Genomic DNA, 23905 nt, shown 5'->3' with positions numbered 1-23905 from the left:
TCGTCGATATTTCTGAAGTCGTTCATAAAAATAAAATAAAATAATGGGACACTTAGCCTTATGACAACTTTTTTGGCATAATTTTTCAAGTTCAGATAGAAAACTTACAAAAAAAAACGTGAACAAAAATAAACATTTCGTCACTGTTTTAAAATGCATAACTTCAATGGAGTTGAGTTCTTTGCTATCTATACGTCGTTTATACATATTGTATGCATAGATTTTGACTTGTTAAACAAAACAAAAATAAATCCGAAAACATAACATTTTTGAAAACAAATTTCCTGTAGTTGTGGTAGTCCGGAAGTCATTGTTTACCTTTCTTAACCAAATGTTTCCATAAAACAAATTTTCCCCCTAACAAAAATAAACTTTAAAAAAATAAAGTTCAACTTAAAGAAATAAGTTCATTGATGATTGCAATTCACTGCCAGAAGTTGGAGTTTACATGTACATTGTTTTCTTTTTGCGATGTCGATTTTGATGCCGTGTCGCCATTATTCGCGTTATGCCTCATTTCCAAATCATTAAGCATTGAAGTAAGCGGAGCTGAAGGATATACAGTCTTTTTAATCCGATGGATGCTATATACCTACCTACTTTATGCTCGTACCTACCTTCCTATAACCTGCTTCTTACGACCTTCCTAATGGAGAAAATCTTCCAACTTGTGAATTACGTTTAAATTGAATTTTTTTTTCTTAACTTTATTCACTTCCCGCCGCCGGATGCGGATTCCAACCTGAATAAATGGAAAGTATAAACTTAAGGTGGAGAATAAAAACAATAATCGATTTGTGGAAGTTGTTGGCATCACCATTCACCAACCTTATCCTTTGTTTGGTTGTTTCTGGTTGCTTCGCTGATGGTAGGTAGTTCCTGGTTCTCTTCTTGAGTTCTTTATATTGACACGATGTCGTCATGTCTGTATGGTAGATATACCTTGCCTAGACTTTGAACTTTTCCCACGAATGTTTTGTTCGAAAGAAGAAGTAATCCTCTTTTCAGATGAGTTTTTGTTTTTGTACGACAAATAAAGTTTTTGTTTTTTTGTCATGGCAGACCTATTCTTGTATTCTTCGACAAAATAGGCGAAGAAGAACCAATAACATTTTATATACTTCTTTTTATTTCATTTTCTATAAAAGAATAAACTTTACAAATGATATTACCTACATTTTGCTTCAAAGTTTCAATCTATACCTAACCTTCCTACCTATAAGTTGAATAAAAGTTTAATTCAAGTGCGTATATGTTCGTTGTCCGGAGGAAAGTAAAATGTTACACTAAATATTTTCATGGTGAAAGTTTGTTGTTTTGTAAGTAACTTTTTGGAATGATATTTAACGTTTGAAAAGTTAAAAATTAAAAAATAAGGTAATTATAGGAATATGATGTCTCCCAGTCTCCTCTGTCTAGCTGACTATTAGAAAAGCAAATAACAGTTTTCCGAAGCCAATTAGTTGAACAAGCATTATTGAAAGTTTTTGAAAATTGAATTATTTTAGTCTTGGAACAACAGAAAAAAAATCAAAGCAAATTAATTTTAAAGTTCACAGAATTAAATTAAGGATATATTTTGCCATTTTAAATTGCTTCTGGCGTTTCAAAGGATGGTGATTAAATTATAATATTGTTTCCATATAAACTCAAAACACACGATGGGGGCACTCCCACCATACTTTGGGGATTAAAACTGAAATTGACTTAAATTGATTCAAATTCAAAAGGAAATATTTTAATACTATCTTTATACTTTTTAGTTTAAGACACAATGAAGATAAGCTGTAAAAATTATAATGTAAAGGTATATATGGCTGACTTTTACAAACTTTTTGAACGTAGATCATACTATTTTGAAATAAATTATTAAGAAAAAACATGGAAAAGTTTAGTCCAGAAAAATTACATATTCCGTCGAATTATTGAAGCAAACATAAATTTAAGATTTATGTTATTTTCTTAAACCTTTTAAGCCATTATTTTTGTTAAAGGTCTGTATTTTAAATCTTTTTAGGAAAATTGAAATTTGGAACTCGTATTTCTCTGTTTCAGAACCTTTAGAACTTAAATTTCATTGTATGTAATTTAATTTAATTTAATTAATAAAGCAAAACCAATTTGACAATTTTTGGCCGGATAAGGATAGCCTTTTTCTTACGGTTTGCGTCTTTGATAGCCTTAAGCTTTTTTTGTGGATAAAAGAAACTTTTTTAATATTTTTCGTTAAGTGATGGTTTGCAAAAAGCTATTATTATTTTATAAGAAACGATATGTCGAAATGAATTTCTATTCATTAAGAAAATGAATGTTTAATACTTTTGACTAACTAAAAGCTTATAAGACATTCAGTGAGCATTTTTTATAAAAATAAATTTGTTGGAGCTATGCAGCATAGATCATGTAAATCGTTACTTTAAGGACTAAATCATTCCAGGGTATGTTAGACATTAAGGTGACCTGCATTTTTAGTGTTGAAACGCTTTGTAGTTTTTATTTGTTTAACACAATCTTTTCTCTAAACAATCATATTACCTTCGTTCGGGAAAATAATTAAATGAAGAACAATTCATTTCTTTTCTGTATAAATTTTGTATATTTTTGTACAAAACTAATCCCAAACACAATAATAATAACGCACGCGCGACTGTCTTACCAACGAATCGAATGATATGGATTTTTAATTCAGAAGCCATGTGCAAAGCCAGCCACATAGCTGTAAATGCTTAAATTGTATATGTGTATATACACTACAATGCAACTGTGTGTATTGTATAACCTTTTTGTTTTATGATGCTGTAACGGGTGGCACCAGCGTTGCCGAAGGGACAAGATCGTGCCTTTTGAAATACATTGAGCATTGAGTAAATGCAAATCACCATATAAATATTTTTAAATTATTACCCTGAAGATAGGTAGTCGAATTTTTTCTTAAATCAGCAAATAGGTATTTGGTAAATAAGAATCTTGCAGCTTCTATATTAATATCGTGATTGTGTCGCAATCGACACAAAAGTTTTAATTTAATTTATTTCCAACAAGTTCGAATTATGACTTTCGATAATGATAACAAAATTATAAAATTTCGTATTTTACGAAGATTTGAATGCTAAATTACAACTTTCTCATTCATTTTATAATAAAATCGCCTTGATTTACTAAAAAATGGATTTTCGTAAATTGCAACCTTAAATTTCCTAATAAGTGATTTTTCAATTCTCTCCGTGTATAGAAAATAACAATGGCAACCCCAAAAAATAAGCTTATCAAGTACTCAAACCAAATCCAAGCTTTTATCTAAACAAAGCTTCCCTAAGTTTCATTTACTTTTCATCCTTTCTACGCTTGCGTTCCTTTAATCCTTGTAAATCCATTTTTGTTAACAAAATTATGTACTCACCCCAATAACTGCCACTTCTTCCACAGCACAAAACAACAACCCAACCAACCACCCCCTCTATTCTCGTACTCGCACAAAGGAGAGTCAACTTTTCGGGGGTGAAAAGCCGACAACATCGACTTCGTTGAAGGCAAAGGCAACAACATCGGCTCTTCTTCTCTGTGGCTTTTTTGTATGGGTTTGCTAGCCCCAAAAAGACTTCCTTCGCAAACAGTCATGAGCAGCACATCACTGTGGAAAAAATCATTCAAAATGGTGGCAGTCGCGTTCGTCGGGTCGTGTTTGTAAATTTTATTTTTGTCTTTCCTTATTTTGGGAACAGAAATATCAATATTCTTTGAAAAGATATTTCAAACTAAAAAAACTAAACATTATGCAAAAGTTAAAATGAAACTTATCGACCTTTTTACTCCACCGATAAAGCCTCAGTGTTAAAATTCAGTTTTTAATTTATGTTTCGAGACAAATTTGAGTGCAATTCAGGCCAAATTTCTTCGCCCCCTACAAAATAAAATACAAAAAAAAGTAAGAAAGCTTTAATTATAAAAAATATATATATGTATGTATATATTTTGTGTATATTTTTGACATAATACATCATTGCTTAATCATCTGTTTGACGTGTAATAGAACCACTTAATTCGCTCAGTGATTGGAGTGGCATCTCTGAGTCATAGTTTATTTATTGGTCCTTTTTTTCAAGCCTTAACTTTCATCTTTTCTTTGCCTCCCCGTGAAAAGAAAGTGTTTTATTTTTTTGTGTCGTCCTTACTTTACACAGATAAAGGAGTGTTGTGTCTGTATGTGTGTATATTTATGTTTATTCGACCTCAATCCATTAAATCAGCACAAGGGTAAGTTCTTACGAGATGATTTAAAGTTCCCACTTTTTGTTATTTTTGTTCCTTCTTTTTGTTGTTGTTGTCTCGTAGACATAATTTCTAAGATATCTTAAGAATCCCTGGTACATTTCCGAACATAAAGAATTGTAGGTATTTTTGGGAAATGGTTAATTGGTTCTCGAAAATTAAATCAAGCTCTATTTCGACTCAGGTGAATAACGAGGGCTGGTGGAGTAGAGTAAGCTTTTCAATTACAAAAAGTTCTCAAAATTATGTTTATGTGGCGAAATTTTTTTAATGGTCTGTTTATTACATGAGTATTCAACTTGTGTTCTTGCTGAGTGACTTAATTAACGATAATTTAAGACGAACAAAAAATAATATAATAATAACAAGTTCTGAGCATTGCCCTGAATGTGTCAATGGCTTCATTCGGATTTACCTTAGAGATGTAACATCTGAACAGAAGGCGAAATATACGTTCTTTCGTTTTGTGCAGGAGACCGTTTCGTGAGATTATGAAATATTCTTTTATTCATGACGAACCCTCAGTAAGTATTTTTGAAATAAAATTCTATTGACAGTATGTCTATATAGAACAAACTTCAAGTATCCTCTAAGTTTTCACTTAAGCTTCGTACTTCATCCTTGTGTAATGAAAAGAAAATCCCCTGCCAAATTGCAATCTACTTTTCTTTAGAGGACTTCAAGTTTTATCTCCCTGTGGATTTACTTCTTCATCAGCATTTAGCCACTTAGTATATAGCCTTCAAAGTCAAAACAGCAAGATATTTTAGGTATTTTTGTAGAGATCAGTGTCGATTCTAAATCTTTGTTGCATTTTATATAAATACCTACGAGTACATAAATAGAAATATTTACTATTTACTTGTCAAAGTCTTATTATGTTCTATATTGAAGTTAAAATTTTTGGCTGGTTGTAAGACACTGTTTAAAATAACACATTTTAGGATCAATACTTATACATTTTAATAATTGGGTATTCATTATTTTTTTAAAAGTGTTTAGTTACTCAATTTTGTGAATGGATTGTATAATTAACGGTTACTGATTTGGTGCATTTTGTATTCTTCTATTACAGTTTGATGTGAAAAACTAATTTTACAGTTCCTTAAAATATCCATCCAAGAATTTATTTTCCATTGATATACTGTAGAGTAGGTATATGAATAGTAAGCTGTTAAAATTTGGAACATATTTCATTTACATTTGTATTTAAATATTAATAATTAACGTTTAAATCCTTAAATATGAAGATTTTTAATTAGGCCTTTAACTCGTCTTAAGGTCAGTATTTGCATAAGGCTGTTGAAATTTTCAATAGTTTAGGTTTCATTTAGTTAAAATTGTTCATTTTTCTTTCGATGCAAAAAGGGTATGAATGTTGCACGTTCTTTAAATTTGCAGTTTTTAAAACGGCCTTTATAAAGAGGTTTGAAATTTGAAATAAAGATCCAAAATATTGCTCCGACATCAGACGAAAATTGTATAATATTCAAAAGAACATACAAAAAAAAAGAGCTAATAAATCGTTTTAAAAAAATATACAATATTTCAGATGCATCATGGCGATATGCAAAGGAGAGGCATCAGGACGCTGCATTATATTCATTGTGAAAAGTTAAAGATAGTTTTAAAAGCGCAATGATAATCGTAATCAATTGCTGTGTATACGTATAGTTTTATTTTGTTTTATTGTTTGTTTTTATTTTTTATTTTTTCTGTTCATTCAAGTTAAGACAATAAAGCACAAAAAAAGCTATTTGCATCCTTTTGTATTGCAAAACTGTGTGATGGTGCCACCAACAACAAAAGAGCGATGATGCACTCCTCTCATATTAAGATTCAAGAGTATTATTTTTTCTCCCCTATACCTACTCGTACTCGTACTCGTACAACCTCGTTCAAAGCCCCGCATAGCTGCAAGGAACAAGGAATATATATATTTGAAAGGAGCATAGCGTGGGCGTGCAGGAGTTCCATTTCAACATCCATAGCCAGCAGCTTTACTCTGACTAACAACCCAACAAGATTCCGGTCTCATCCCATTCCAAAAACCTCGCATTCCCTGCCCCTGCCCTACCCTGCTCAGAGCACCCCCTGGCTCCCATCGTCGTCGTCGTCTTCGGTCGTGCCATTCCATCCTTGCATTGTATTATAGTTCTAAACAAAGGATCTCGAGAAATATATTTGGTGAAAGGGGCACTGAGGGAACAGGGAGTCCTGTTATTGTTTGCACAAAAATTAACTTTATTGTTATCTATTTTGTTTTTGTTGTTGTAGTTTTTTTTATTTTATTTTGTCAGTCGTTGTTGGTGTGTCCTAATTTTTGATGCTTTTTCATTATTTAAGCCCAAACATCCTTGAAATATCAAAAGGAATCACAAAAATGCAAAGAAAAGAAAAACGAGGACGTTGTGAAAAATTAGGGCTGTTACATTGTTCTGGAGTAATTACATATTTCAGGGCAGAGACAGTAGTTAATCTTGGTCTCACTCTCACCCAACGGCATGCAGCCGTTCAGTACAGTGCAGAAATAGTTTATTTTAAAATTAAATGCTCCTATGCACAATCATCATCAGTGTTCTAAAAACCTTAATGTTAGAAAATAAATATATATTGTTGTACATGTGAAACCAAAAACATGACATTGTCATAAAATGCTTTGGTTGGCTTCCTCGAAAGTGAAAATTAAAATAACAACTGAAACTGAAATCCGTAAATATTTATTTTGCATAAATGCACATTTAAGTGTTGTTTGTGTGTAGAAATTTGTCCACAAGTATTTTATTCGAATGGGGACAATAAAAAGATATAAAATAAATATTAAAACTAGAACTCACGATAAATCTATGAAAACAACTTTATATATGCATATGTCTGCACTTCAACAAGTTCACAAACATACCACGTGGTCATTTTGAGAGCCTTTAATGACAAGAACGATTTAGTTTTCAAACTAGTGTATAAAATTAATCGTAAGTATTGTAACTTTTCTTAAGTCTCTTTGTGAAGTCAGTATGTGTCTATTAGTCGTTTGAACTAAAGGTAACAAAAGGAATAGTTAAGTATAAACTGTTTTTTTTTTTAAATAACCTTTATTTATGCAATACGCAAAATTGTGAGGGTTTAATTCTTCCTATAAAACCATATCCGTGATAATAAAATTTGGTTTGATTTTTAAAAATGTAAGTTTTCGGTCATTTTAATTATGGAAACTGTCTCCAAGTTATTTCGAACACAAGATAAGCACGCTGATAACTTCCCACCTGTTTGTCCATTTGTCTTGCTTTAACTTTAACGAAACATTCATAACAATATTTTGTTCGAGATAAATAATTTGATGTCAATATCTTTCTTGTTTTCCTAACATTTAAGTTGGAAACCCTTTTTATCAGTTTTTTGTAGGTTTTCGTGTTTTTTTAAAATGTGTCAGTTGAATTTTTCTAAAAAAAAAAAACAACTTAAATTTACCAACAGCGTTTTGCATATAATAAAATATTTAGATTGATTTTAAAATCTTTTTTTGATAACGAGATTTTTAGTAGAAAACCAATTTTTACTAATTTTAGTAATGTTTTTTGCCAATTCGATTTTTCTCAAAATTTTACCAGATGATAAAAACGTTATGTTTCATACAAATATTTTGGGGATAAAATCATGTTTTGCTCGTAATGTATTCAAGGGGACAGATATGTGTATTTCCGTTTTTTTTTTCAAAATTATATCAGTTTGGTGTCTTGTCACAAAATAAACAGGCTGGGATACGACCCACACTCATAGCTTCCCAGCCCGTCTGTATATTTGTCTTGCTTAAATGTTTGTAGGTTTTGGTGTTGGGTTGAAAAAGTTGTCAGTTCAATTATTCTTAAAAACATTTAAATTACCAACAATATTTTTCATATAAGGAAATAGTTTAGTTTGAAAATCTTACTTACTTAAGGTGGCGCTACAGTTTGAAAATCTAGTTTTGTTAAATAGATTTTTAATCGAAAACAAATGTTTACCAATTTTAGTAGCATTTCTTTAATTTTAACAAATTGGATGAATGAAATTAATTTGAGAGATATCAAGAACCGAACTTCAATTTTTACCAAATTTGCGTACTATTTCTTGTAGATTGTATTTTTTTATGAAAAAACGGACTGTTGGATTTTTATAAAGAAAACTACTGAATATCGAAAACAATATTTATTTTTATTATTTATTTTTAATTTTTCAAAAGCTTTTTGATTCAAAAATAAATGTTTACTAAGATTTAGTTTTGTTTTTTAAGTTCTTATTTGTTGTAAAAAAAAACCTTAAATTCTTTTTTAAATATTTGAATATTTCTTAAAAGATAAAAGTAGATTAAAGCCCATATTAAAAAGTTACAAAAAGATATATGAGTCGAAAATTAATTTTTCCCAACTTTCATTCATTTTTTTTGTTTAGGTTTATATTTTCTTGTAAAAAAACTGTCAATGCGATTTTTTCTCAAATTTTTTCCGAATGGAAGCCATAATTTTAAATTATTGAAAAGATATTCCTGTCGGAAATAAATTTGTACCAATTTTTACAAACTTTTGTTGAATTTTCTTTTAAGTTTTTATTATTTGTAAGTCGAGACCTTGAAACGTGGAGAAATCTAAAAATTTAAATTTGACAAATCGGACCCATAGGAAGTTAATAAAAACATAAAATTTATTTCAAGTCGCTGGTATTATTAGTTCAGGGGTTTTTTGAGTTTCCTTTCTGCATTATTATTTGTTTATTTAAAATCGGTATCTCTACTGGTTTTTGAGACATGTTTGTCGAAAAAAGATTCCCAAAATTACGGTTATACAGACGTACGTACATACACTTAGTCCAAAAAGTCTTCGTACAGCACCCTAATAGTAGTCTTTTTTTGAAAAAAAAGTGGTAGGATTGATTGATTGGAAGTGATAACATTGAAAAAAATTAGTTTCCACCTTGCCTTTTTACCAAATTAAAAAAAAATTGTGATTTTCAAAAACCCGTTATTAATATATTGTTATAGTAAATATTTTATCTCGAATCAACTAAAAGAAAGCTGCTGTACTCTCTCTAAAAATCTCTTCTTTACACCTTGAAACGTCAAGAAACATCAACATTTTCAATTTGACAAATCGGACCGTTTACAATAACTCCCTATTTTGTTCACTAGTCTCAGTTCTAGCTTATCAGTGATAACAGTGGAAGACTCTTGTTTGACTAACTTTTATCCGTCATCGTTGTATTAGTTTTTAATTGATTAAAATCTCGAAGTTTTTGTTCGACACAAAACCAATTATGTATTTGTACTCTATAGAGCAGGTAACAATCATTGATTGAAATTGAAAGCTATCAAATCCTTCCTTTGTTATGCAGAACCAAACCACATTCCATAAAATGTGAATACCAAATCTCCAATAGTTGGCGTTTAATCACTATTGAATTGTTATATGGCATACCCTGATATTAAAATAAATCAATAATATCTATAATGAGTTCTTCCTTGTCCAATTATTATTTGTTAACTTGGTTTCCCAACCATATTCACATTTCACTTAATCGATCATATATACACAGATACCAATATTCGTATTTAATTGAATACTTAGGCTTCAGTAACAGAACCTTAAATGCATGAGATAAAATTTCTTGTATTTTTTGTTCAAGCTAGAGCCATCGGCAAACTCTCTGTGATGTCGTTGAACATGTACCATATTCTGTTTCATCTCCTGACGTAATAATTAAAATTTCTACAATTTATTGCACACAATGTGTACTATAATAATAATTGTATAGTACTGGTGAATTCCGTATACACTCGGAAGTACATAATAAAAAGAAAGATGATGATGTTGATGACATATGAAATCCTTATTTCGTGCAACGTAGGATAATAACAATGGCAGTATTGGGTCAGGATTTTTATTTTTATTTTTGTTTGTTTTTTCTTAGCCGTGAGTGGCAATGACAGTTCTTTTTAAAGCCTAAGGATTATGAAACAATGAAAATGGGAAAATGTACATATTTTCTATACAGATTGTCTAAATAATTATGGTTTTTAACAAATTAAACACAGAGCTATTTTAAAACAAAAAAATAGCAGTACCCGTGGCGTGATGGTAGGACTGTCAAGCCAGAAGTCTTGGGTCAAACTCTGCCTGTGCCACCCAAAAGTTTTTTTTGTTTTCATTATATTGCCTCTTGCAAGGAATTGATGAATCCTGCAAGAGTAATTCCTGTCATGAAAATTAGCTTTTCTTAAATTAGGATTGGGCCTTCAAAATATAAGTTCCCTTCATCCCTAACAAAACTTGCACACAGGATTGGTTGAGAGTTATACGCCACTGAGAGCTAGTTTTCAAAGGACTGTTGATCCACCAAATTAATTTATTTATTTAGGAGTTTATTAGAAGTCAATTCAATTACGCAACTTTTAATTTTAATACCACTTTTAATAAGTTGAGTTGCTACCATTCCGTCTATCCTTAAATTTTAAAAATGTGTATTACTTCATAAAATGTTCGAAAAAAAAATTCAAAAGTTGTTACATTTCACCTGTCTACAAGAATCAAAAAGAAACCCCACATTTATCCTTTAGAGCGCTTTAGGTCCAAAGAAGGCCATACGAGTTTTGTGGCTGCGTATGTTGGTAAATTGTGCCACCTAGAGTTTTCTATCGCAAAAGCTGTTTCTTTTAGCAGAAGTTTACATGTAGCTATTGGTATACCTATCTTCTTCCTTTCAGGTGAAATAGGCATGACGGTTCCATTTTTAGCGAGCTCATCAGCTCTACTATTTCCCGTGATGTCTCTGTGGCCCGGCACCCAACATAGGTCAATGTTAAATTGCTGCGCCATAAGAGACGATCAACAATCGAGGGCCGTTTGAGATTTGGTTGAGACACCGTAAATAGATTTAATAGCAGTCTGACTGTCAGAGAAGATGCGGATATCAGAAGTTGATATCACGTTTTCTCTTAGCCAGGAGAGAACCTCTTGACTAAGAGAAAACGTGGTATCCTTGTAATAAGTATTATTTTGTTTTGAAGGATAGAAAAGTGATATTAATTATTGGATATTAGTTGGAAGAATAAAAAGTAAAAACTCTGAAAACATCGAATCTTCGTTGAACCAATTTCATCCAATTTGGCAGTAAATCGCTATAGGATGTAAAAAATTGATCATTGATAATTTTCTGTTTCAATTAACTTTTGTTTGAATATTTTTAGAATATACATACTTAAAAACAACTCTTTCAATTTTTAAAATATTATGACAAGCCACCTTAATACGCAATTTGCAATGTTTACTGCCTATAGCTGTTATAAATATTTCTACTAAAATTCCTATCATTATTAGTTTAGCTATTTTTTTTTTTTCATTTCATTACCTACTTGATTGTTGTGTAGGTCAAATATTAACGTACTAAGTTAACTTATTTCCTCAAGGCGTAGAATCTGCATGCTGAGGTTGTGTCATGCGAATGCTTAACGCCGAAAACCTACTGATAAAAATAATTACTATATTTTTTGTTTTTTACCAAAACGAAGCTCGAAAAGGAAGACATTAGCCTTTACTATTATTTGCCTTGTTAAAGAAGCTTAAAGATTGTTATTTGTATTGTTATCTTATAGTGTCCTTTATTAGCGTTAGTTCTGACGATAGTATGATAAAAAGAAGCATTTTATATTTCGGATGAAAATATTACTTTGTGACACGCTTTTTTTTCGGGTTCCCTTACGTCTATTACGCACAAAACCATCATCAACAAACAAAAAAAAGGACGAAATAAATAAAAAGGAAAATATGAAATAAATGACCTTCCTCTGTAAAAGCAGATAGAGAGGAGGTATTACGAGACTTTGTGTTCTTATGGGACGAAGAATATTTTTATTTATGAGGAAATGAATATTATTTTCACATTAATAATTAACTATGACCTATGGGAATGATGTAATCCTTTATTTTTATATAACATAACATACTTCTTGAGGAATGTGTTTTGTTTTTATGTTTTTTTGGGTGTGTTGTTGCTTTTTGCAATTTAAGAATTTTATTCTCGACGATGATGGTTGAGTATAATTTGTCGTTGTATGGTTACAAAGGACCAGGGGCGATTTTAATCGTTTTAGTTTTGTTTTTATTTTTTTTTTTTTGTTAAGGGTGTGCTTCTATTTTTATAAGAAAAACAATAAAAAATGAATAAAACAATTAAGCTTAAAAGCATTTGCTTTCTAAATTTATATTGGACGGTTCAATGAATCAGCAACACTGCATCTTCTTTCACTAATACTCCCAAAACTGGGCATGCTGATTATTATTTTTAAGTTAACTGATTTGGATCTTACGGGAGGCAATTTTTTTGAAAAAAAATCTAATACGCAATTCAAGAAAGAGAGTGACACTTTTATACAGCAAGTGAAATGGGGAACCTTTGAATATATAGACATAGATTAGGTATAGACAAATGGAAATTATTAGACTTCCTTAAAAGAAATTTGGGTCAGCCCACAAAAAACTGAAACTGAAATAGCGAACATTTAATTAGATCGTCTGAATCGTTACTTTATAAGGCCAGAAACCACCTCAAGACCCAACATGTCTCACAATACCTCAATGTAATTGAGTGGAAAGAAATAAAGTGAAGGCTTTAAAACAAAAGCAACAAAAATCAATTAAAAGAGAAGGTTATCGAAATTTTAGAGAAGAATATTGTCATTTTCAAAAAAAAAAAAGAGACTGGAATGCGACCCACACTGATAACTTCCCATCCCGTCTGTCGATTTATCTTGCTTAAAAGTTTGGCTATATGTACTCGTATCAATTTTTACCAAATTTGCGTACTTTTTTTGTAGATTTTATTTTGAATATCGAAACCAATATTTTCTGTGAAATAAAATAAGTTTGAAGCCAATATTTTTAATTTTTGAAAAACTCGAAAGTAAATTTTTACCAAGTTTTAGTATTCTTTTTTTGTATAAAAACTGTCAATTCGATTTTTTTCAAAATTTAACTGAATGTTGAAAACAATATTTTTTGAAAGATAAAAGTAAATTAAAGCCAATATCCCAAAGTTTTGAAAAGATATTTGAGTCGAAAATGAATTTTTACAATCTTTTATTAATTTTTTTTTAGGTTTTTATTTTTTGTAAGAAAACTGTTAATTCGATTTTTCTCAGCAATTTTTAGTATGTTGAAAACAATACTTCTTATAAGCTAAAATAAGTTTGAAGCCTAAATTTCAAGGTTTTGATATAATATTTGAACCGATATTAAATTTTTACCAACTTTGAGTAATGTTTTTTTTAGATTTTTATTTTTTTTTTTAAAACTGTCAATTCGATTTTTCTCAAAATTTTATCAGATGTCAAAAACATTATTCTTCGTTGCACAAAATTGTTTTGGAGATGAAATCATATTTTAGTCGTAAAATTTTGGAGGTGACAAATTTTTTTTTATTTATAAAAAAATCGTTAAATGGATTTTTTTCAAAAAATACACTTCTTTGATATCACGTTACAATATATTATACAAAATTTAATTCAAGTTTCTAGCGTTTTTGGTTCGTAAGATATTTAGGGTTAACCAAAATGTTCACCTTTTCTTCAAACTGCTATGGTAAAAAAACCACCCACGCAATTTTCTTGAGAGCCTTTTCTGCACTTTTCTGTCTTATTATCTGTATAACAAAATTTATTTGAAATCGATATCTCTTCTGGTTCTTGAGCTATGGACGACGAAAAAACGTAGCGAACGTAAAACCCTAAAAAAAATATATAAAAGTTGGTAAAAATTGATTTTCGACTCAAATATCTTTTCAAAACTTTTTAGATATTGGCTTTAAACTACTTTAATCTTTTAAAAAATATTTTTGTCAATATTCAGTTAAAATTTTACAAAAATATAATTGACAGTTTTCTTACGAAAAGTAAAAACCTAACAAAAAAACAATACTAAAAATTGGTAAAAATTTACTTTCGACTCCAATAGCTTTTTAAATATTAAAAATATTGTCTTCAAACTTTTTTTATTTCACAGAAAATATTGTTTTCGAAATTCAATAGTTTTTTTTATAAAAATCCAACAGTCCGTTTTTTCATAAAAATATAAAATATATAAACAATAGTACGCAAATTTGGTAAAAATTGAAGTTCGTTTCTTGATATCTCTCAAATTAATTTCATTCATCCAATTTGGTCAAATTTAAGAGATGCTACTTATATTGGTAAAAATTTATTTTCGACTGAAAATCTATTTAACAAAACTAGATTTTCAATAAATTATTTCTTTATATGAAAAATGTTGTTTGTAATTTGGAAATTTTTAAGAATAATTAAACTAACAACTTTTTTAAACCACTACAAAAACCTACAAACTTTTAAGAAAGACAAATCGACAGACGGGATGGGATGTTAACAGTGTGCCTCTTTTTTATTATGAAATGGATCTATTGATAATTTCAAAGCATTTATTTTTTAAATAGTATTTCCAACATATATCGACAGCGTCTACGAATTACATAGTCTACTCTAGTCTGTATGACTTAAATGACTTGGTCATTAGCTTTTAATGCTAATTTTACTAGATTTTTGACATAAACCAATGACTAAACATATCCTTACAAAACGAGATGAGGCTTGCAAACTCCACCAAACAATCAATATAAATTGATGTAATGATGACTTTTCAATGGCTTCAATATTATCTTTAATTTACTGAAATTTTGCTTATTGGCCATTTAATCAAAACTGAGCCTTATCATTAAATAAATTTATTTGCACAATGCAGCTAAAAAAACACCATTTTATTATATCAAGTTTAAAATAAAAACAACACAATTTCTTTCGTTGACCAAAAACTTTTTATTTTGCAAATTTCTTAATGACGAAAAACCTCAATTAATAACTAAAGAAATAGATTAATCATTATTGAAATGTTGGCTAAAATTTAAAAAGGAAAATAAAAAAAAGCTTTACAAAATATTTAAATAGTAAATAATTATATTACACAAGTTAAATAATATTATTTATTTTTTAATTTCAGCATTGAAGGTGTGTTCGTTGTAACTTAAAGTAAGTTCGAATTTAAAACCTTATTATTTCATACTTAATCTTAGCATGGCAAACATTCATCCAGCACTTCTTTGTCATTAAAGTAACATTATCCACACACAAAATAATTTATTTTTTAGTTCTCGTTGTTCCATTATAAGCCACTTTAATTTAAATAGTCGTGTGTCGAAACTCTTTTTTCAGGTTTGAAACTCTTCTACATCTGCTAAACACCTATCACCTATCAAAGTGTCAATGTTTTTATGTGTCTATTTTGTGTATCTCAATAGAATCAGATATAATACTCGTATATATGCATCTCTTTAAATGTTAAGCATCAAAAGTTTGCATTTAAAATGAAAAACTTATAAATTATGCTATCAATGTTTTGAATATATAATTTGTAGCAAGTAAGCATATACTCGTAAATAGAAAAATTGTAAACATAAATTCCCAAGTGGAAGAACTAAGGCCGAGACGGGGCAGAGCTGGAGGTAGCGAAGACGTCAGACGGACTAGAAGAAGACTTTTCAATATGGCTCCTTTTAAATTGAAATTTCGGATGGGCAGCTCACGAAGCACCTCCCAAGAAGTCGATTCAGATCCTCAGGTTAACGAAGCTCTCCTCAATCATTCGACTACGATTGGAGCTAGTAGTTCGACAATTGATTCGGCCGACTGCACGAGTTTGGGATCAATGGGCAATGAAAGGAAATCTTTGCTGCCAAACAAAACTAATAATTTACGATTGGGTAAGAATTTTTAAATTATCTTTCATTTTGTTTTGATTTTGGTAAATAAATGCTTTTTGGTAAAATGAAAAACAATAATTCAATGCATGTTGTATTTGCATCGTAATATACCTTCCTATTTAAAATATTTACTTGCAGTAATTGATTGAAATATTATTACACTAATATTGGCCTATTCATTGATCTGTGTTATAAAATCACTCTTAAATTTGTCAGATTTTTAAATTAATTAAAAATTAAATGTAGACATTGCTTTAAAGTAGTTATATATTTTTATAAATACAAAATATTGTTTTCGAATTAATTTTTTGAAAATCCAGTATTAATTCCCTGTTTCAGTTCGAGAACACCAAGTAAATACATTCAACTCCTATTTTAACTTCTTGTATCACGATTACAGTAAACACCAAAACTTAGAATCTGTTAGCCTCAATAATTTGTTTTATTTTTAAAAATATTAAAACAATAATGAGAATTAGTACCTGTATTTTACGGTGCTCACATTGGTCTTTTTCCATTGAGGATAATCATAACATTGTATTCCCTTTCCAAAGAGTGAGTAAAGTGAACCACAAATTTGTTTACAGTGAAAAAGTAATTGGAGCGATAAAAAACAAATTGTAATCATTAGTCTCCCCAAAAACGTTAATACCCAACAATTGAACAGGATTGGTATAACATTAATTTGAATGCTTCACAAATAAAAAGTATAAAATATAGAAAGTTGAACAAAATAAGGTAAAAAAACTATGTCATTTGAGATCAATTTTATTATTTAAAAAGATTGCTCTCAAGATTGGCCATTGCGGCGCTTCGTTTATACTCTTCCAGTATTTAACGCCACTTTCTTCTGTTGATCAGTAATCGATGACAAACATTTTTGAATTTAACCTATGCTTCGTAACCACTACCGCAGTTTTGTTAAAACATCTTACCAATTGTTGAAATCAAGTGCGTGCAAAAGGTTTCTTGCAACTCTCAACCATTCCTGTGTGCGAGTACTGTTGTCAAGGATGAAGTTGACCTACAATTTTAAGCCGAATTCGAACGGCTTATTTGAGAAAGAACTTTCCATGATAAGAATTACTCTTGTAAATTATGTCAATTCCTCGAGTACTATTAAATGCCATAGTCTGGAGAATTATTACACAATTTTGACACCTCTGTATATTTTTAATTTGTTTTTGCCAGGCATTTGAATTAAGAAAGTTTAATATGGTCTACCCTACGTTTTAAACCGAAAACGCACTCACTTTGGAAAATAAATCCAATTTTGAATGAATTTAGAGTTTTTCCATTAAACTTACAAAATTAATGTCATATAAACTCTACCTTTTAACTTCAATATTTAAAACCGCCTTAAAATGATGTTTTATCGCCCTAAGCCCTTTATACAAATACGAATATACAAAAAAGGAGATTTTGAGAGCTTTGAACTCTGCATATTGTAATAAAATTTTGGTTTCGTTTAAACTAAAACTTTTCCGTAAAATTTAATAGAATTGATAAATATTCAAAAATTATGTACGGTCACCTCGTTTAATCTACTAGTACACAACCTGATGGTCTTCTTTATTCAAAGAAAGAACTGCAAAAAGCCAAGTGTTATGTTAAAAACACACATACCCTCCGGTTGTATCTTCAACTCCATTTAAAATTATACGTTTTTTTCTTGAATCTAAGCAGGTGTGGGCGTAACTAAGTCCTGTCTCCTATAAAAAGCTAGTACATTTTCCACCCACATGACAAACATGCTCGTAAACCATTGAATACTACGTACAGTGGCAGTTCCCCATCCATAATACTTGTCTATCCTTCTTCTCGTGTCTTGACTTATGTAAAGGGCGACGATGATGATGATGATGACACGACTAGAGTGTTAAAGTAAAGTTGGTGACCTCACAAGTCAATGTGATGACAACAACTTAACTTTTTTCTTTACTGATAATGATTTAAGGTTAAAATTTATTCATTCATATTTTCCAGGATATTTGAATCCCACCATAACCCAGTGCACATCAGAAAGTCCTGTACCAAAAAGCCCACCGCCTTCTTACGAACACGTTCTCGAGGAAGTGAGTTAATATTTTTTTCTTCGTTTAAATTGATTCCTTTTAGCATAAGAAATTGTTGAAATGAGCCATCGGCGGTTTTGATGGCGTTGACAGTTTATCTTGAGTACTCATAATTGTATTCTCCTATTTTCTTTCTTTTTCTTTGTTGAATCTATGATGTTTTGAAGAACACACGCCTTGCAAATAGTCTTGACTTAGGTAGTCGACTGACTTTGTCCGCCGAAGACGGTTGTAACAGTCGTGAGAGTGGGGATCAATCATCAAACATTAAAAAGAGCACATCGGGAAGGACCTCGTGTGAGCAGATAGCAAACCAATGCACAGATCCTGATTGCACTGAGAACACAGAATCGAATGAACATATCGCTGAGGACGCCCACAACAACAATCAACAAAGTCAGAACCAGAATCATTGCCGACAAAACAACGACGAAGACGACGATAACGAACCTGACAATCGCAAGGAATCAATTGATTCGACTGAATATTTAATTTCTAGAATGACGGCACCTTCGTCAGAGGAAAATTTGTTAGATGGTTGTAGTGGAAGTGCCTGTCATAGTTCGGATAACTCAGGATTTTGTGATCCTTTGATGCACGGTATGTTTTATGAGTGCATTGTAATGAAAACAAAAAAAATATTTATAAATTCGAATTTTCTCATCAGAATCCCATCATAACCAAAACAACCAGCAACAGGACCTGGATTGCAGTAATCATGATGACTCACAAAATCAACCTCCACCAGAGTACTCAGAGAACCAGGAGAATCAGCAAAGTGACAGCGAAAGTGATGGTGGCTGGGACTCGAATCAAATGAGTCAAATGAGCGGAAACTACTCGCAGCAGCAGGAGCGTTCGGAAATCATAAGTAACAAATCATCGAAGGAAATCTACAAAGCCATTTCCAAGCAATGGGGAATTACGTGCAAAATGTCGGATCAGTGTCGCTGCATGGAGTGTCAAAGTCACTATTTCGATTGCGAGTATGATGATGTATGTGAAGTATGTGTAACTTTTATTATTAAATTAGGGCATATAATTTTCAATATATAAAATTAAGGCGAATTGAACCTGTGTGTGTATTTCTTCAGATTTTTCTTGTGAAAATACATAACTAAAGATTTCTTAAGTTTCAATTATAATCACAACTAAATTGTATTCCATTTTGTATTCTAGAATGAACATCAAAAAACAGATGGCGGACTTGGGGCTGGCGCGCCAATGTTTATTAGTGAAGTTATGCAAGGATCAGCCTGCACGATTTTGTAATTACTGCATTAAAAACATAAGACACAATTTTATCCTGTTTACAATGCGAATTAAGAAAACCAAACAAAAAATATGAAAAAATTTATATCGTAGATATGAAAACAGAAATCATTGACATTTAACACTTAACAATGATGGAAATATTGCCTATTGCACGACGATTTCATTATATATTATTAGTAATTAATTTTAGGTAAATTGCACTGAACATGAACAATTATTATTATAACTTGGTCATCATACAAGACAAACAAAAGAAAATAAGATTAGTATTCGAAAATAAAGCAGAATGCTAAAACGGATATTTACTTAAAGTTAAGGTGCGTATTGAATAGTAGACTTATTTTTTCAAATTCGAACAATTGTTTTAATAAACTTTAATCTTCTTATTGAATTGAACTATAATTACATTTAGCATTTATAATTTATAACCATATACAATTGGGTTTTAAATAATTATGATGTCGTTTTTTCAGGACATTGCAAAATTGACTTTAAGTGAATATCCTTTTAAATTCTTATCTACCAAGTCTATATTTTAATTGAAAAACAAATCATACAATCTAGCATACTTGCACAAAAATAAATGAGAGAAGATATTTTTTGAACTAAAACAAAAAGTAAAATGCCAAAATTAAAATACAACTGATACTCGTATCTACCCGCACAACATAACACAAAGCCCACCTGAAAATTAAGTTGATTTTATTTGGATCTGAGAACTTTTGTACACTCATTATAAAAGTCACAATCATCCTGACTTGGCTTAGCTTTTTTTCTAACAAAAATTATTTTGCGTTAGCAAGTTTATTAAAAAGGAATAGCAGAGTGGCAGATGTCAAGAATTGAACCAAGATTTATTCAAGACATTTTTTTGTATACATCACCAGCATCCTTAATAAGACTTCTTTATAAATTTTAATGCATAGCTTTAAACAAAATGTAATCAACCTATTACAAGTTTATTAAAATGATTTCCCTTAAAGTAAAACAAAACTGGCTGTAAGTTTTAACACTGCTTATTGTGTTGTTTACTGTGTAATTTGTGTATTTAAAGGACTCAATGTTTATTTTTAAGAATCAAGGATGCTTGTTACCACTAAGTAAAACGAGCCAAGGCTCGTTAAAAGAATTTCAAAAATAATTTGCTTGTTTTTCAAATTTAAAAATGAATCCAATTTGAAATTTGAGCTATGAGATATGAACCTTCACTCGTTACAAAAAATTTCCATGGGTACATAATAATTTTCAAAACAAAGAGCTTAATAACCACATTTTTTAACAGTTTTTATTATCTAGTCTTTATTTTAAAGAATTCATTAATTAAAAAAAGAAAAAAAGTAATATCTTTCTCAGCCAAATTTATTCAAAATACAAAGAAAACAATGTGTATGTTTAAAATTAAATATTAAAATTTAAATATTTTAAAAATAAAATTAAATAAATTGCAAAAAAGAAAAACATTTAATATTCAAAATCAAATCATAATCGTATATATATTTTTACATAATAAAGAAAAAAAAAAAAACAAAAAACCAAAAAAAGATTATATCTTGTTTCTAAGAAAAAATCTAATCAATTTGTCATTTTAAACAGTTTCTCTTTACAAAGCAAAATAATTCAAATTCTTAATTTGTTCATCAAATACAAACCAAAAAAAAAACAAATAAATCCAGAAACGTTAAATGAAATACAATGAATAAAAAAAATACAACAAAACAATTTAACAATTACGTAAAAAGACTTTACGACGGCCTTTTTGTAAAATTATAAGAAATAAAATTATATTTCTTATTTGATATTAGAAATTAGAAACAAAAAAAATATAAAAACAAAAATAAAATTTAGCAAATTAAGACAAATTCAGCTCGTACTATAACATTATGAAATGCAGAAAATATACAACGTTCTCTAAAACGAATTAACTACAACGTTAAGTTAACTTATAGTAAAAAACAATGAAATAAAATTAAAAAAAAAATTAAAAATTAAATATTTTGTGTTCTCAGACAAACAAAAAAGTTAAAATCGATCATGTATACCAATTTTAATTCGAAAACAGAGGCAAACACCAAATCACAAAGTTATAAAATAGAAGAAGTGCTAAATTTTTAGATTTAGACAGTGTACCTATTCTTAGAGAACAGAAAACCAAAAACCTTGCAACAACAAATACAAAAGAATACAACAACAAAAAAACTAATGATAATTATTGTGACACAAAGTTAGAAATTAAATAAAATGCTGATCCTTAAACAAGATTTTAATGTTGGTTCTTTATTTTTAACATGTTTTTAAATTAATTTAAATAATTTTTTTTTCATTTTTCATTTACTAATTACTTCAGAAATTCCAGAAAAAGCAAATATCAGTTTTTTTTTTAAAGATCTTGAGAACTTTAAATAACACAGGACCGAAATATTGTTTTGTATTATTACAATATGATAATTAATTTCATGATCTTTTTTTTAAATATGACCGGTATAAGTCCGACACAGCTACAAGTTTAATAGTTCATTAGATCAGTCTTTTTCGAATAAATCTAGCAGTATGGCGTCAACCATGACTTTAATGTTAACTTTAAATGCTCACTTAACACAAGCCTATTAAAAAACAATTGTTAAATCTTGTTGTTATATTATAATTCGTTAAAAATAATTTAGGGATGAGAGTTGTTAGACATTTTAAATAAAAATGTTCTTTCTTAACAAACATTCAGCATTCAAAACCGTAAAACCTCGGATTAGTGTTGTAGTGAATGGATTAATATGATCGATGTGGGATACTTTTTTTAAACTATAAATTCCAATGTTTACTCAAAATTTGTTTGTACACTCCATTTTTTTCATTGTTTAAACAAATTATTAGAAAAAAACAGGTAGAAAAACGTGGAGGGGAGATCGGAGCTACAGCTGCTATGTAAAATGGAATTTCTCGGCTAGTTTAATTAAAAACGAAGCGTACTCTAACGTGTAAATTTCTGTTTATTCAAATAAATTACATTTTTGTCTACATCAAATATTTTCTTCTATTTCATTGACCTATGTAATAGAAAAAGTATTGGAAAAACTGTTTCCGCTGCACTGTAAACATGCTACACTGCAGTATAACACTCTTTTTGGGCATCCACACGCAACTCCACATCCCTTTTTGCAATTACAAAATAACATTTGCATTAAATTATCCGGAGCAGGTAGTTGATTCATTGTTATCGGAATGTGCATGTTATTGGAATACTTCCATCCCCAATTTTCGATAACTACGTCATTTCCTAGCCATATCTGAATTTGTAGGTACACTTTTTAAGGTGCTCAAACGCTGCATCAGTTGTTGGAGGCAGTAATGACAAAAGAACACTCGTATTTTTCACTGTTGCTTTTATGAAAGAATTGAACCTCAATGTATTTAAATTATGAGTTTTAGACGAAACGCCATATAAACTCAAAACACATGCTTCACCTGCTTGCAATTTATTATTGGGGTCTTCATTGATATTTTTAAATACTTTTATTGAGTCGTGTAAATAAATTTAATATCTGCACATTCATTTTTTAATGCGCAACGATTCCGTTCTGCTGATTTAATACATACTATGTTTTTTATATCCATTAATTGATTCATCAACATCTTGAAGCATTTTATCTTGGGCTCTTATATTTATCTTTTCGAATAATTTCCCTCGCCGCTTTTAGAATATGAAATTCTTCTTTGCAATTATATTTTTGATTGCACCAATTTTCTGTTAATACAACATGGTTAATTTTTTTTAAACATATAATGGTGTTGGACCAAATTTTTTAGAAATGATAATATCATCGTGAAAGCTTTCTATTAGTTGTTTTTTAATAGTTTTTTCATTCGAGATATGCTCTCTAATGATGACGTTTTTCAAATCTTGCATTATAACGCTTAAATGCCTTATTTTTAGCATTTTCAAAATTTTGTATCCTTTTGTTAAACCATGGAAGCTTAAACTACTTTTTCTTAGTTAGGGCAGGAACAAATCGTTCAATGCTTCCATTAACAATACTTTTTAAACTTCTAAACATATCATCTACAGACTTACATTCCAATAAATCCTTCCAGTTACCAGTATTATATAAATTTTTTTGCCGTGAAATCTGCCTTTGCATAATTAATTTTTTTTTGTTTTTCGAAAGGGGCAGAAGCATAATTATAACTTCAAAAGACAAAAAATAGCCTTATGATGAATAGAGTTATTTAAAAGAGGAAAATCAGAACTTTTTAAGGAATACTTTAAATCTTTGTTAGTAAAAAACTAAATCCAATATATTATTTAAACTGTTCTTAACATTATTAAATTGAAATAGGCCCATAGAAGAAAATGAATCAACTACTAACATTTCTACATCTTTATTTGCATTGAAAGGTATACAAAATATGATCTTCTTCCATGTAGCACCAGCCAATATCACCAAGTATTCAAGGAAATTTGTTATGTGTTAATTCACTTACTATTGCTTTGGCATGAGCATTAG

General features: G+C 29.7%; 1 protein-coding gene across 6 annotated transcripts; it reads left to right on the top strand.

The window, feature by feature from the left end:
• Positions 1 to 3600: 3600 nt before the first annotated feature.
• Positions 3601 to 21667, top strand: LOC129951186 (putative uncharacterized protein DDB_G0274535). 6 transcript variants are annotated; one of them, XM_056063219.1, is made up of 7 exons: positions 3601 to 3925; positions 15300 to 15328; positions 15715 to 16059; positions 18046 to 18134; positions 18302 to 18734; positions 18802 to 19139; positions 19314 to 21667. In XM_056063219.1, exons 3-7 carry the CDS (start codon positions 15843 to 15845, stop codon positions 19404 to 19406), a joined length of 1170 nt encoding a protein of 389 aa, XP_055919194.1. In that variant the 5' UTR covers positions 3601 to 3925; positions 15300 to 15328; positions 15715 to 15842; the 3' UTR covers positions 19407 to 21667. The 6 variants fall into 6 exon arrangements, with proteins under 6 accessions (XP_055919194.1, XP_055919193.1, XP_055919197.1 ...); XM_056063218.1 differs by having other exon boundaries at positions 15512 to 16059; XM_056063223.1 differs by having other exon boundaries at positions 3604 to 3925; positions 15512 to 16059; positions 18802 to 19130.
• Positions 21668 to 23905: the final 2238 nt, after the last annotated feature.

The sequence above is a fragment of the Eupeodes corollae genome, chromosome 3 (genome assembly GCF_945859685.1).
Source record: "Eupeodes corollae chromosome 3, idEupCoro1.1, whole genome shotgun sequence".
In the NCBI taxonomy this organism is placed as follows: Eukaryota; Metazoa; Arthropoda; class Insecta; order Diptera; family Syrphidae; genus Eupeodes; species Eupeodes corollae.
This window is presented reverse-complemented; position numbering and strand designations above follow the sequence as displayed.

What these genes read in the sequence shown, in the direction of transcription:
- LOC129951186 (XM_056063222.1), top strand. Translation starts at nt 15,843, where the DNA reads ATGGCTCCTTTTAAATTGAAATTTCGGATGGGCAGCTCACGAAGCACC. An exon ending in AACTAATAATTTACGATTGG is followed by an intron (nt 16,060 to 18,045) that starts GTAAGAATTTTT and finishes CATATTTTCCAG; the next exon opens with GATATTTGAATCCCACCATA. An exon ending in AGTATGATGATGTATGTGAA is followed by an intron (nt 19,140 to 19,313) that starts GTATGTGTAACT and finishes TTTGTATTCTAG; the next exon opens with AATGAACATCAAAAAACAGA.